General features: G+C 46.6%; 1 protein-coding gene across 1 annotated transcript; it reads right to left on the bottom strand.

Annotated features, from left to right (window-relative positions):
- Positions 1–135: 135 nt before the first annotated feature.
- srebf1 (sterol regulatory element binding transcription factor 1) lies at positions 136–12,782 on the bottom strand. Its single transcript, XM_037255593.1, has 19 exons — positions 12,120–12,782; positions 10,052–10,627; positions 9,621–9,790; positions 9,394–9,534; positions 9,007–9,225; positions 8,719–8,833; positions 8,365–8,522; positions 7,565–7,778; positions 7,296–7,480; positions 6,917–7,178; positions 6,458–6,624; positions 6,077–6,245; positions 5,872–5,980; positions 5,562–5,671; positions 2,831–2,963; positions 2,552–2,717; positions 1,724–1,930; positions 1,456–1,567; positions 136–1,136 (listed from the first exon to the last, which is right to left on the bottom strand). Exons 1-19 carry the CDS (start codon positions 12,223–12,225, stop codon positions 916–918), a joined length of 3,540 nt encoding a protein of 1,179 aa, XP_037111488.1. The 5' UTR covers positions 12,226–12,782; the 3' UTR covers positions 136–915.
- Positions 12,783–13,239: the final 457 nt, after the last annotated feature.

The following is a 13,239-nucleotide window of genomic DNA, read 5'->3' as shown; positions in this document are numbered from 1 at the left end:
AAAAATAAAAAAAAATAAAAAAGGCTTACGATCTGAAACAATTAATCGAGCGAGCAAGTCGGGACCATACTTACTCAAAATTGGATAACTTTTAGAGCATTTGACTTCACTGCAATAAACACGAGAAGAAAAAGATGAGGTTTCCTAAAAAGTTTTTAATGTTTAAATGTGGACATGGATCTTGGTGATGAAAATATACAAGGACCCCAAAACATTATCTTTTGAATTGTGTGTGCCACACATAAACATGCACTTCCCGTAATGAAAATGCAATGCCCAAATTTTATTTATTTTTTTCTTTTTACACTTTAGGCTGCAACTACGAAAACAGTGAAACACAAACCAGCAAAATTCAAACGTGGGAAGATGTCCTCTTTGGAAGAAAACAGTTCTTTGGGGGGCTGCACTTAACAGTTAGCCTGCCGTGTGCATGGCGACACACAAACAGGCTCGCCCCACCAAAGATCACGCGCAAAATGTCACCATTCTAATTTGGTGATGCTCAATCGCCATGACAACGCAACCATCAAAAGCAGCATTCGCTCTTCCACATAGGCCAAATACTGCAGGATCAAAATCCATACAGATTATAAATACGTTATTAATATTATATGTACACATCATAACCAAACAAAGCCATAACCTCATTCATGGATCTCTTAAGGTTGTTTTCTTCTCATCAAATGAAAAGAAGCAACTCTGGGAAAACGGGCGCGACCAATTGGCTGAGGATGCGTTGGCGCCTCTCTGAGGTCAAACTGTAGCACTACGCTGGACTCGCGCTCAGACTTCCCAGATTCTGCTCAGAAATCTAGAAAGTTCCGAGGTGGGAAAACACTGTTCAAACAAGAACTTGAGTTTTGTTTTTCTACAAACGGGGTCCCAAGACGAATCAGTTGATCGGGTGGGGTCCTCTTAGCTGTTGGTGACGGTGGTGCCACTGCCCAGCTTGATGATCATCTGCTGGCAGTCGTGGAGGGTGCGCTTGTCTCCCAGCTTCTCCAGCGTGCGGGCGGCGTCGGCCAGCATGCCCACCCGCTGGCCGGGGGCAGACAGGAAGGACGGGGGGAGGTAACGGCACGCCAGCATCACCGCCTCCGCCTGCTCGCGCTGGCCCGGCCGTGCCTCGCACTCCTCTGTCGGACACAAATGCCACGTTAGGCGCACTTCTACAATCGGCTTAGTGTTCTAAATGATGATCATCGGTGCTGACAGAATCCTCACGTCAATTTGACTCGTTTTGAGGAAGACAAAAAGAATAACCGCCACCTTTGAAATGAATGATAATAAAATTGCACACATACAAGGATTCTGCCTGACAGTGACAAAATGATCCATTTCTCCAGATTTTTTTTAAAATGGTCAATGCAAATGACAATCTGTCCTAACCCTAACCTAAAACTCTAACCCTAGCCCTAAAGCTGCGAGTGCAATTTTTGTCGAAAAGCAACCCACCTGTCTTGGTTCCAGGCGTGGCTCTACGTCGCAGCGAGCGATCCAGCAGCTGATGCGTGCGCGTGGGACTGGCCCCCGCCATTAGCCTGGCCGTGGCTTCATGAAGGAACAACTGCGGCAGAAGGGGGACGAGAATGCGTGAATCAAGGAGTCAAGTAACGATGACTCATACTTGTTGCTTGGCTTTGCCAGTAGCGCTGCTTTCAAATAATCAAGTTAACTTGCGTCTCTCTCTCTCTCACTCTCTCTTGCTCGCTTGTGTACATACCCTTCGCATGGCTGGCCTGAAACTCTGCGCCAGCTTGCGTAAAGAGCTGAGGTCCTGCTGAAAGCCTTGCAGCTCGGGCGGGGAGGCCTGCTGGACCCCCGCGGAGCCCGTCCCGGCCGCACCCGCCCCCTGCAGCTGCTGTTGCTGAAGACGCCACACATTGGTCCTCATCACCAACAGCAAGTCGCACAGCAGCAACTGCACCACCTGCGGATAAAATGGGCATCGATGGCACATTAGATAACGGACATCCATCCATTTTATGTCGAGAGAAACCTATTTGTGCTTTGGCATTTGCAGGAAAAAAATTGCAGAGCATTCCTAACGTCGCTGGTGAGTGGACTTTTTGTATCTCGTCACGATTTGAGGCAATCAAAACAACGCCATTCTACTGGATATTGCTGTCATATCTGGTTGTGCACAAATATTTGACAATGCCATGGAAAAAATCAACGAGTCAAAATGCTGTTGGAGGCTCAGCTCTGTGTTGCGCTGCAGGAACATTGCACTTGGCGTACACACATGCAATGCAACTACAATGCACCACAGCTCAGGCCAAAAAAAATATTCTGTATACCAGTTGCTGTGTGTGAGTGATGATGCGGTTGTGCAGGCAATTTCCTTGTGTTTACAACGCATGGCCATGTGCGGGCACATCTGTCACCAAGTATTTGCGTGCGTGCTTGAGCATGTTTTATACTTTCAAGACAGACACCATCGCACACACGTAGAGTGCCCTCTCAGGAGTGATAAGCAACAACTTTTATGGCAAACAAATTTGCACGCTTGTAAGTGCCAGTGTGCGCGCGCGTGCGCATGTGTGCGTACCTTGTCTAAAGTGGAGCTGTGAGAGTGCGGGCCCAAGTTGAGACTGTCTCTGAGCAGGGCGCTGGCCTTGTCGCTGTGGCTCAGACTCAAGTAGCAGTTTTCCGGCTTGGACAGCAGAGCCCGCACCGCTCGGAAGGTGTTGAGACAAGCCTTGGGCAGGAGGCTCCTGACAGCGTGAGGGGAGCCGCGCATGTGCGCGCACACACACGAGCACAAAACGCGGGTCAGTGCGATGCAGACAACACGACCGAGGGATCCGCTCGCCGAGCGCCGACTCACTCCGCGTTGTGCAGCGTTCGCGGCAGGTGCTCGACAGTTGGATAGAGCCTCTCGGCGGCCGCGTCGTCCCCTTGGAGCCAGTTGATGATAACCACAATGACAGAAGACCACCATTTAGAGTGGGGGTCGCAGCCTAGACAATGGGACAAAAGCAGCACGAGGTCAAGATCGTCAGCGAGTACGGCCCTCGCTTAAGAGGCTTATAGTACCATGTAAACACCACAAGATGGCAGCAAAACGCTTCAAAAATCTTCACGTGCCAAGCCAACATCTAGCCCAGATATGGGCAAACTACGGCCCTAATCCGGCCCGCCAAACCTGAATAAATTGTATTATTTAACTTTTTTTTGGTGATAATTTTCCCTGCAATTACTATGTTTCCCCAGTAGATGGGGAAGCGCCCGCCTGCGCATTGACTCCCGAAAGCCGTGACAGAAAGCTTGGTGCACACTCACAAGTGCGTGTACGTACTCAGTAGTACGGGCCTGGCGCACTCCACGCTCTATTTCTATCAGTGCCGAATTTCGAGTGTGGGCTGTGACGTCAGCATTCTCGTAATTTGCGCGCTGAGCTTTCAGATACAGTTTTACGCTAAAGCCACCCACAAACCTTCCATTAAAATGAGTGGCCCGAGGAAAAGAAAGGTGGACACTGAGTGCCGAGTGTTAAAAAAGAGTGGACAATTTGGCTCGACCTACGTGAGTGAGCAGACGTTCAGCCACATGAACGTCAACAAAGCCCGTCACAGATCTAGGTTAACGGACCGACACCTCGGCTCTATCCTAAGAATTACCACAACAAATTTTACTCCAGATGAAAATAATTGAATTATCAGGCTCCTGCAGAACGTGAGGATGAACTGATCATTTGAATCAGGTGTGTTTAACGAGGGAAACTTGGAAAACATGTAGGAATGCGGCCCCCAAGGACTGGAGTTTGAGACCCCTGATTTAGATGTATTCTTTCACTGATTCTTCAAGATGATGTATTTGGTCAGAATGTTTGCCGTTTGATGTGATTTCGCCTCATTCGATAAACATCTTTCATAAGTCTGACCTGCAGGCGCTGAAGTGATGGAAACTGTTATTCATAATAACAGTGTCTTATTTAATGAGAATCACTGATAGGAGTTTTTTGGTGAAATTTTTTTTTTTTAATGCTGTTAGTAATTTCATTTGTTTTCAAAAAGCTTTTTTTTTTATTATCCATGCTTTACTACCTACTAAAGGCCAAAACCTTTTATGCAATGATCTTTACGTGTCGTTTATATTACTTCACACAAACACTACATCCCTGCTCCTGGTTCGGCCCCCGGTCAAAATTTAGAACCCAATTTGGCCCGCAAGTCAAAAAGTTTGCCCATCCCTGATCTAGCCCAATGATGAAGCCATGCTACATCGACAACTGATCAGTGGTTACATTATTCAAAGTTTTCACTAAAGACTTTGAATAAAAGAAATTATCCGTTGGAGGCGTTTGTTTGTTTTTTTGGGCTCTTTGCTACATTGGTACAATTTCCCTTCTGCTGCTATTTGGAAGTATTGATAAGTGATGACCAAATAACGACGCTGCTACTGGTACGCTTCAACGTGCTCTGACATTGTCACTTAGCTCCCGGGGTGGTATTCAATATGCACGACAGTGACGACAGACATCTGCTGTCTGTGTTTGACTTCCAAATCAAGCTGTCACAGTCCTCTGCTAAACTTACAACACGATGAGACCTGAGAGTGTTTGGACGACTCGCTTAAGAGAGCAAAGTACTTCATTTGGACATGGGGCCAGCACGCAGCGAATTCCAACAAAAAGTCGGTGCCAATAAAAGGCCGCCATTAAAATCCCCGCTGTGCCCTCCATCCCTCCCAACTCTCAAGGTGATCACTGATTTGACAGGCCTGAAGATAGATTGAGCAATCCAGCGGATGATTCCTGTTTGGCGAGCCAGCCTCTGCTCAACCGCTTTCTTTTGGCTGAAATGAGCAATCTGATCCGCAAGTACAGAGTGAAGCGGTGGGAGGGTGGAAATCAGTCCGCTCAATCTCCGTAAAGTGAAAATCAAAGTTAGCTTGCGGTTTCTATGGGGAACATGAATGCAGAATGGAAGCGGTGGACCACGTCAAGACAGGCAGCGGCAAGCAAGAGTGAAGAAGAAAAGTGCTGTTGCTTTTGAAACGCTAAGGCTACAAACTGGTATCGTGACAACCCTAACGAGAATAAAAAGTTATTATCCATCCATTGGTCATGGCGACAATGGCATGTGCAATAAATTAACTTTTTTTTTTTTTATATGGAATTGTATTTTTTCCATCTGACTTTGACCAGTCAGATGCAACCTAAGTGACAGTAGGAGAAGAGCAACTAGTGGCAATACTATCACAAAATAAATAAAAACAGTTAGGGTTTATTAACTAATGAAGACCACAATTTCTTGTAATAAATCACAATTAATCAAATTTTTTCTACTACTGCTAATATCTATGACGCTTGCAACAGGCGTTTGTTGAGTAAAATTTTGGAATTAATGTAAAACAATCTAATAGAAAGATTAAATTGATTTAATAAGTGTTGAACATAACATTGAAAACTTTGTCCTTTGCCGCCATCTTGTGGCGTCAATAACTTGCGTCCTTTCACTATTATTGACGGGGCTCAGTCAGCATTCGGTGGCGCAAATATGGTGGGTATTATATTTGTGGTTATGGGTGAAGTAGTGGTGACAAAAGTCATTTACCTGTGACAGTGGCCATGTTGGAGCCAATAGCAAAGGACTGCGACGTGGCGCCAGCTGCATCGGAAGCACTAATCAGCAGCTGCAGATACTCCAGGGCATCTGCATATTCCCTGAGGACAATCACATGAAAATGAAAAGCATGAAATCATGGGATTACAATTCGGCAATATCAGGACAGCCAATCAAATATTGATACCAAGCCATTGTTCCCTTTGTAAAGGCAGAATATTTGATACGGTTCTTGGATTGGATTATGATTTATTGATATCGTCAGGCAGTGGCCGGTTGGTGCTTTATGTGCTTTGCTCACCCTTCGACATGACTGGGGCTTTTCTCCCCCTTTGGCTGGGCCACGCAGTAAAGAGCCTTTTCCAGCAAGTGTTCTCTGAAGGCTTGAGTCACCTGAGCCAACGGGTCCACTGAAAGAAAAATCAGGCAACCATTTACATGATTTACATCTTTACAAAATTGTTAAAAAAACAAATCATCCGAGCCCAGATTGCAGATCTTCCTACCAGTGTTGCCGGCCTGACTGTAGATGCTCTCTTTGGGGATGCTGCGAATGGCCCAGTCCCCGTCCACAAAGAAGCGGTGGCCAAGAGGGTGGCAGAGCCATTGCATGGCCGGAGGCACGCTCCCGCTGGACGACAGGCACGCTTGACGCGCGCTGCTCAGGAACACACGCTGATAACAACACAAAAACACAGAATCATTACTCAGATTGGAACGCTAATAGCCAATCAATTTTCACTTATTGCCAAGTGTCGTTCAGCTTGTAGTCCCTCAGAAACACTTTACTACGGCACCTGTGCAAAACGCGACAAGCAGCTGGGCGAAATATATTGGCTGACTTTAACGCGGGATAACCCAACGAGCGCTGACGAAAGGGTGCTCACAGAGGTGAAGTGCAGGATCCTTGGCAGGCTGGCTTTGACTCGGAGCGCCGCAGACACATAGACCTCGGCCAGCGAAGCCACGGGCAGATAGGAGCCGGCACATTCCGCCAAGTTGACCGCGCTGAGCGCCATGTGCACGGCTGAAAGGTGGCTCCCATTCAGTTTGCCTGTATGCCAAGTCACATGTTGAGAAACGTACCCTTGAATGTGCATGAGTGCGTTGCATCGCCACAGGAGACAACAACTCACTCTGTGCTTGCATAGAGGCACAAATACAAATACAAAAAAAAAAGTATACGTAATGTGTGTTTTCTGACAAAGAGTCGAAAGTGTTGCTGTTTTTATCAAAAGTAAGAAGAAAAAGAAAAGTCGCCAGTAAATGAAATAGCCAAGGACAAACACCTGGAAAAAGAATCTACTTGGGTGCAGTAAGAAAGTATTTGTACTCTCAGAGCCAACCTGTCATGTGCAGCTGGTGCAGGCGGTGGTAAACCAGCGCAGCATCTCGGCTGCTCTTGCACGCGTCCTCCTGCAGGGGGCGGTCCGATCGTAGTCCCCCTGCCCGGGCGGCCAGCCAGCGGCCCACCCAAAGGCGCTGAAGGCAGAATCTGAGGAAGGACCACAGTGAGGCGCAGGCCAAGTCCAGCTGGGAGGTGGGTAAGGGGCGACCCAGAGCTTTGAGACAAGTCCAAAGGTTCTGGCCGGCCTGAGCAAAATCCCCCTGTGCAGCAAAAAGCCAATCAAGAAACCATTAGACAGTCATGTTTCTCACGGTTTTACGATGGCATTGTTTTGAACGATCAAGCCATTTCATCTCGTTCAGCTACACCGAACATACTCGCGCCAGGTCCAGGTCGGCCTGCTTGCGGTGCCTCCAGAACAAGACCGAAGATCCAGAATGAGGTCTGGTCACTGGCTCTCCGTATACCAAAAGGCGGATAAGAACTCCCGACACCAAGATGCCGTTCAGAAGCCAGACCAGAATTGTTGGTAGCATCCAGTCCATCCAGCCCCATGAGTCCGCTGCAGAGAACATGTTGGACAACAAGCCGAGTGAAGATGTGTTACGCAGGACGTATTTCCTCACTTCGGGTCGTCTCCTCTTACCCGCAATGTCCAAGCCCAGAACGCTCCTGCCCGCGTGATGGGGGGCACCGGACGCACCACTTGCCGTGTCGCCGCCAGATGAGCAGATCAGGTTGGCCAAGGGGTTGAGGGAGAGGAAGAGGAAGGTGAAAGCGCAGAGCGCCATGCGAGAACGGTCCAGCATGCCGCCGGCGCTGCTGCCGCTCGCCGATGGGTCCAGCATGGTCACGTGTGGCTGGTGCGCACAAGACAGGGAGCCGTTCAAGTGAGGGGGGAAAAAAGTACATAAAGTTTCCAGGCATTTTCTAATTTGCCAAGAAATATGGGCAATGGACTGGTTTATAGATAAATTCTTGGGTGGGTGTTAGATTATCAAACGTAAGATTTATCACTTTCATAAGGCTACTTTAAATGCATTATGTTTGGACTTGAAGCAAAAAATTTCAAGATGCTCTTAAATATTAAAAGCCAGTAGTATTTTTTTATATGTATTTCATGCACTGAAATGTTAACAGTACATCATGCAAAAGTCAAATCAGCCCGCTGCAACTAATTATTATTCTAATAATCCATTACTTGTCAATTATTTCTTCAATTAATTAGATTTTTTTTATCTTTCTTATTTCCACCCCTTTGTCCAAAAATTGGACATTATTTCAAATTGAAAATGAACAAAGAAAGTGAATATGATTAAGTTACTGGTTTGGAAAAAAATAAGTATCGATCATTGTTTTCCGTAGTAAAAGTTAACAAATGATCACTTAATTTTCAAAGGCTGAAATTGCCCATATTGATTTTGGGCTCTTAAATCAAAGTGCTACCTTGGTATCCTCTCCCATCGGGCTGTCGGGTTCCGAGTCACTGGTGCAGTGCGAGAAGGACGAGGGCGAACCCACGTCAGACGCCGGCGGCGTAGGCAGCTCCATCTTCACGTCGGCCACTGTGTCCACCTCCATGGCAACCAGGTCCTTGAGAGACTCTGCGGAAAAAGCAAAATGCAGGGGGACGGGGGGGCAATCAATCAAGCGCACGGAAGGAAAGACGTCGGCTGCAAGAAGAGGGCAGTTAGACGAGCCTTTCCACTCGGAGTTCGTCACCAAAAGGTCAACGACTAGAAATTAGCAGAGAAAGTGGGAAAGAATCGTGTGCGGGCAAAAAGCAGGACGGGTGCATACTGTTTTTCTGGGCTGCCATTTTCAGTGCCAGGTTCTCCTGTTTGAGCTTCTGATTGGATTGCTGCAGGAAACGGATGACGTCGATGGCTTTCCTCAACACGGCTGACTTATTGAGCTAGGACACGCAAGAACATAGTTTTGGTTTAAACTACATCGACAATTAAAATCTCTCTGTCACTAGATTGTTCTCTATTTCCATCCAGAATAACAATGACCAAACAAATCAGTATTGTTAAGTCATAGCACTGAATTTGTTTAAGGGACGCTAAGATGGAGGAGATAACCCACCTTGGCCTCAGTGCCTGCGACCAAATCTTTGAGCTCATTGATTTTGTCGTTGATGGACGAGCGGTAGCGCTTCTCGATGGCATTGTGGGCCGTGCGCTTCTCCCCCTTGGCGGGGAAAACGCCCATCTTGCCGCTGTTGATGATGCGATTGATTGGCAGCTTCTCGGCATCCACCATGACGGGCACGGTAGTCAGGAAGGTGCCCCCACCCACAAATGCCTCAAAGTACACACAACGGCTACTTGTGAAGCTTACATCCCAACTTGCAGTATTAAACGGGTGGCAAGTCAACTCAATAGCGTTAGCGATTCCCAAACATTTGTTTTTGAAGGAATGGATACAACCAACAGTGGATGTGACTGAAGTACTGGTTGGGAATTTATTTACCTGCAGTGAGGCGCTCTGAACTGGAGTGGTGGTGGTGGCCAGCGATGTGGGGGAGGCCACGGTGGTGACCATGCAGGGGTCATGCTTCAGCGTGGTCAACAACAGAGACTCGGCTTTGATAAACTGGGGTTGCAGTAACACCTGAGAAACACGTCAGTTATCTTTTTCTAGCCATCCGCCCAGTCGACAATCACTGATGAATCAGCCCACCCGAGTTGTACACTCACGGGTACTTGCTGAACATGAGACGTAAGCGTGGGAGCGGGCGGGCTTCCCGCCGCGGCCAGCAAAGGAGAGACACCACTCAAGCCTTGGACCGGAGTCTGAATGGCCATTGGCTGGACCTTGGGAGGCGAGGAGGACAAGGTGGCTGCCGCTTGGCTCACAGTGCTGCCGACTGACAACGGGGAAGGTGCGCCACAATCAGCAATTGTTTTTATCTCGGCAGACAGGTTACAATATTCGTGAACCACAAGGTGAACTCTTATCTCATTTTAAGGCCATGATAGCAGCATTCAGTGTGTGCTGTCTTATCAACTTTAGAAAGAAAGGACAGAAGTCGGTCACCTTTTTTCCTCTAGCATTAAAACTAATTGCCATGTGATAAACTATAAATCACCAAGAGTTAGTCCTCAAGACAATTCATCACAGGAAATACCTATGAAGCAGTTCTGGCCTCTGTTTGGAGTCTGGCTCTGAAGGTGCGTCGGCATCTGCTTTGGAGGCTGGGGTGGAGTTTGGGGCGGTGAAGAGGAGGTGAAGAGTTTTGGGGGGGTGCTGTTGAATGCAGGGTTTAGGACCGGGGACCCGTGAGGTGAAGTTCCTGGGGCAGGAGTAGCCTGGCCCACAGCCGGCTGGGGTGCTTCCACTTTGGGCGGTCCGACCGTGTGAGCTTGCTGCGGGGACGCCGGCTGCTGCCGCGGGGTGGGGATGGACACCTGGGCCAGCGGGGACTGCTGAAAGGTGGTGGTAGGCTGGAAGGCCTTGTCTGGGCTGGATGAGGTGCGGGTGATGGGAGGGCCCAGGAGTGCATCCAGATGGGGGCTGCTGCTCAGGACGGAGGAGGAAGAAGAAGACGTGGATGGAGGCGCAGTTGCGGTGGGCAGGGGGGAGGATGATGTGACGACTTGGGGCAGACAAGGAACTTCCAGACTGCCGGCGGGTCCTCCTGTGTATGGAGGGTTATCAAAGAGGCTTCCGAGTTCCCCTTCCTGGTGGAGGAACTTGAGCATGTCTGAAAATTAAAAGCATCGTCAAAATTGAAAGGAGGACTCAATATGACAACCACGTACAACATTTTACAAGGCACCAATCACACAGGGTCCACTCCAAACTTGAACGTGTCCCTGAATGTATTTTTGATGCTTTCTGAATTAAAAAATATATCTTTACTTTCTTCACACACACAATAGGTTGTCTGGATATATTCATTTTTTTATTTAAAATTTGATGGATTTTACCATGTGTTGTAATTTATAGCAATGACATTTCACCAAAAAAGTCCACCTGTTTCACCTAATCTATGCCTTAACCCATAGCTATTACTAAATATGTTGTACATTGTATTATTGTTATCATATCATTGTTATTGTCATCCAGGAACGGTGATGTGCAAGAGAAAAAACAAGGGCACCAAATATCTTCAAGTGACAAAATATTAGTCATACACAGAAAGAAAATGTGTGTTTTACTAAGTGCATTTGCGATTAAAACCAAATCAACAAATCTCTGAATTTGACTACAAAAATGGATAGCTTTCAAAGAAATCCTTATTTGCCAATTCCAATTTGCATAGTGAGAAATAAGGCGTAATATTTTTTGTCTCAATGTGATGGTTCTAATAATGATAATTGATGATAATAACAGACCATTGTTGCGTTTTCTTTCTGTACAAACACGCCGGCTGCCGGCTGGGGTGCTTTTTAAATTTCCGGTAGTGTTACGGATGAGGTGATCGCTCTTGTCCAATCACAGCGCGTATCGTCCAAGACAGGAAAGTGCATTACGGAGAGGTTACCATCGGTCACAAGTGAGCCACCGTCTAACGTCTGTAATGTGACCTAATTTATTTCCCTGTTAATTTAATTTGTTAAAATTCTAAATCCGATAAGAATACTCAAGTCTTAAAAACGAGATTTATATATTTTAATGACGGTAAACAAATATGGGTTAGTCGTTTTTTACCTAGCAGCGCCACATGCTTGGCTACATAATAAACCAACAAAAAATGCAATAGAGTTACTGTTTTTTTTCCGAAGCAAATATATTCGGTGTTTAATGGACCTCTGTGCAATTTCGGTCAAATGAGGTTCCGTGAACCCCTGAGGAGGAAACGAACGCTAGTAACCTCAGTCTGGGGAAACTTGCATGGGGGCGGGGCGCCATCACGAGCACGTTAGCCTTGCCTTTTTCTCCACCTTGAAGTCAATTTATACACATTTAATATTGTACTTATTAAACATGCTTTTCGAAGCGTGTGTTAAATGACACACTCGCCGTAAAACGTTTCGAAACGTACATTTACCGCGGTATACAGTTCATGCCATTAGCTAGCTGGAACAAAGCTACCAACACTTAACGAAGATGATTTAACGTAAACGCTTCGTGCTCTTTAAAATGCGTTTTTAGACGACGACACGACGTGAATAAAATATTTACGAAAAGGGGTTGCTAAAGAGTTGTCGCTGGTATGCTGTGACTGTGTTAGTGAAAATCAGAATTCTTACCATCAATGTCGCTAAGAAGGGCCGTGTCAATCTCGCTGGGGTCATGCAGCGACAATGTCGGATCCAGATTATCCAACGAAGGATCGTCAAACGACAAAGTGTTCATTTTTGCTGTTTTGTTTTGAGGATAATCCAGTGTAAAATAAAACTATGCAGGGGGGTCTCCCAGCGGCGAATACTCGTCAGTTTCTCGGGGAGCTACATTGGCCAAAATGTAGCCGAAACACGATGAAGGAGAATGTTTCTTTTTGTGCCGATCTGTCAACTAACTGGCCGGTGCTAACCCCATGATGCCTCAGGAAAACTTGTCAAATCAAACACTGAAGCCCATTCACCAATTCGTGTTTCGCCAAACTCGCCCGCCTCGCTCGAGAACAACGGGCAGGTAATCCAACCAATCATACGCGAGATAGTCAAGTCACTTCCGCGTTCAACCTAACCCCCACCGTGTTGTTTTGTTTTTTTCTTACACAATGTGGACGTAAAAAGACGACCGCTGTACAGAAGACTAAGCATAATTCCACACAGACGTTATCTATAAACTGCATAGCAGATTGTAACCATCATCGTTTTCTGTCAATTCATCAAATTAGCGCCAGTTGGTTTCAACACAATCTTACTGCATAGGCGGCTATCGAGTGGGTTTGTCTCCTGAGAGCCAATAGGGAAGCGAGCCTGCAAATGGAAATAAACATCAAGTTTGCTTGACTCGCATTCGTAGCCCCGCCTGTAGAACCAGTAGAATTGTCCAATGGGAAGTGCAGGAGCGGAGTGGTGTGATATGACGTCACAACTGTGAGCCTGGGATTACATCATGATTTTTGCAGTTTGAAGAGCAACAGGGAAATTACCCGATGCCGATATGTGTAATCAAATTTTAATTATTTGAGTCATCAAAAACCAAAGTTTAAAAATAATTACAAAATACATCGTTTTAAAAACAAATAGTGTCACATGTACACAAAAGCGCAGCTCCACTGAGGTATGGCTGGGAAATGGGTCACTGACCTCGAGCGGTTCAAAGCTTTGCGGCACTTATTGTCATGGAGACATGTCAAACATGCCTTTTTGGAACCATGCCAGTGTTACAACACACGGGGTAAAAATAGCATGTGTTTAT

The sequence above is a fragment of the Syngnathus acus genome, chromosome 8, assembly GCF_901709675.1.
Source record: "Syngnathus acus chromosome 8, fSynAcu1.2, whole genome shotgun sequence".
NCBI classification, from domain to species: Eukaryota; Metazoa; Chordata; class Actinopteri; order Syngnathiformes; family Syngnathidae; genus Syngnathus; species Syngnathus acus.
This window is presented reverse-complemented; position numbering and strand designations above follow the sequence as displayed.

Bases quoted from the DNA above. Each gene is read 5' to 3' on its own strand.
- srebf1 (XM_037255593.1), bottom strand. From the start codon at position 12,225: ATGAACACTTTGTCGTTTGACGATCCTTCGTTGGATAATCTGGATCCG. The intron at 9,535-9,620 runs GTGAGTGTACAA...CGTGTTTCTCAG, and splicing joins CTCATGTTCAGCAAGTACCC to GTGTTACTGCAACCCCAGTT. The intron at 5,672-5,871 runs GTGAGCAAAGCA...GATTGTCCTCAG, and splicing joins AGCCCCAGTCATGTCGAAGG to GGAATATGCAGATGCCCTGG.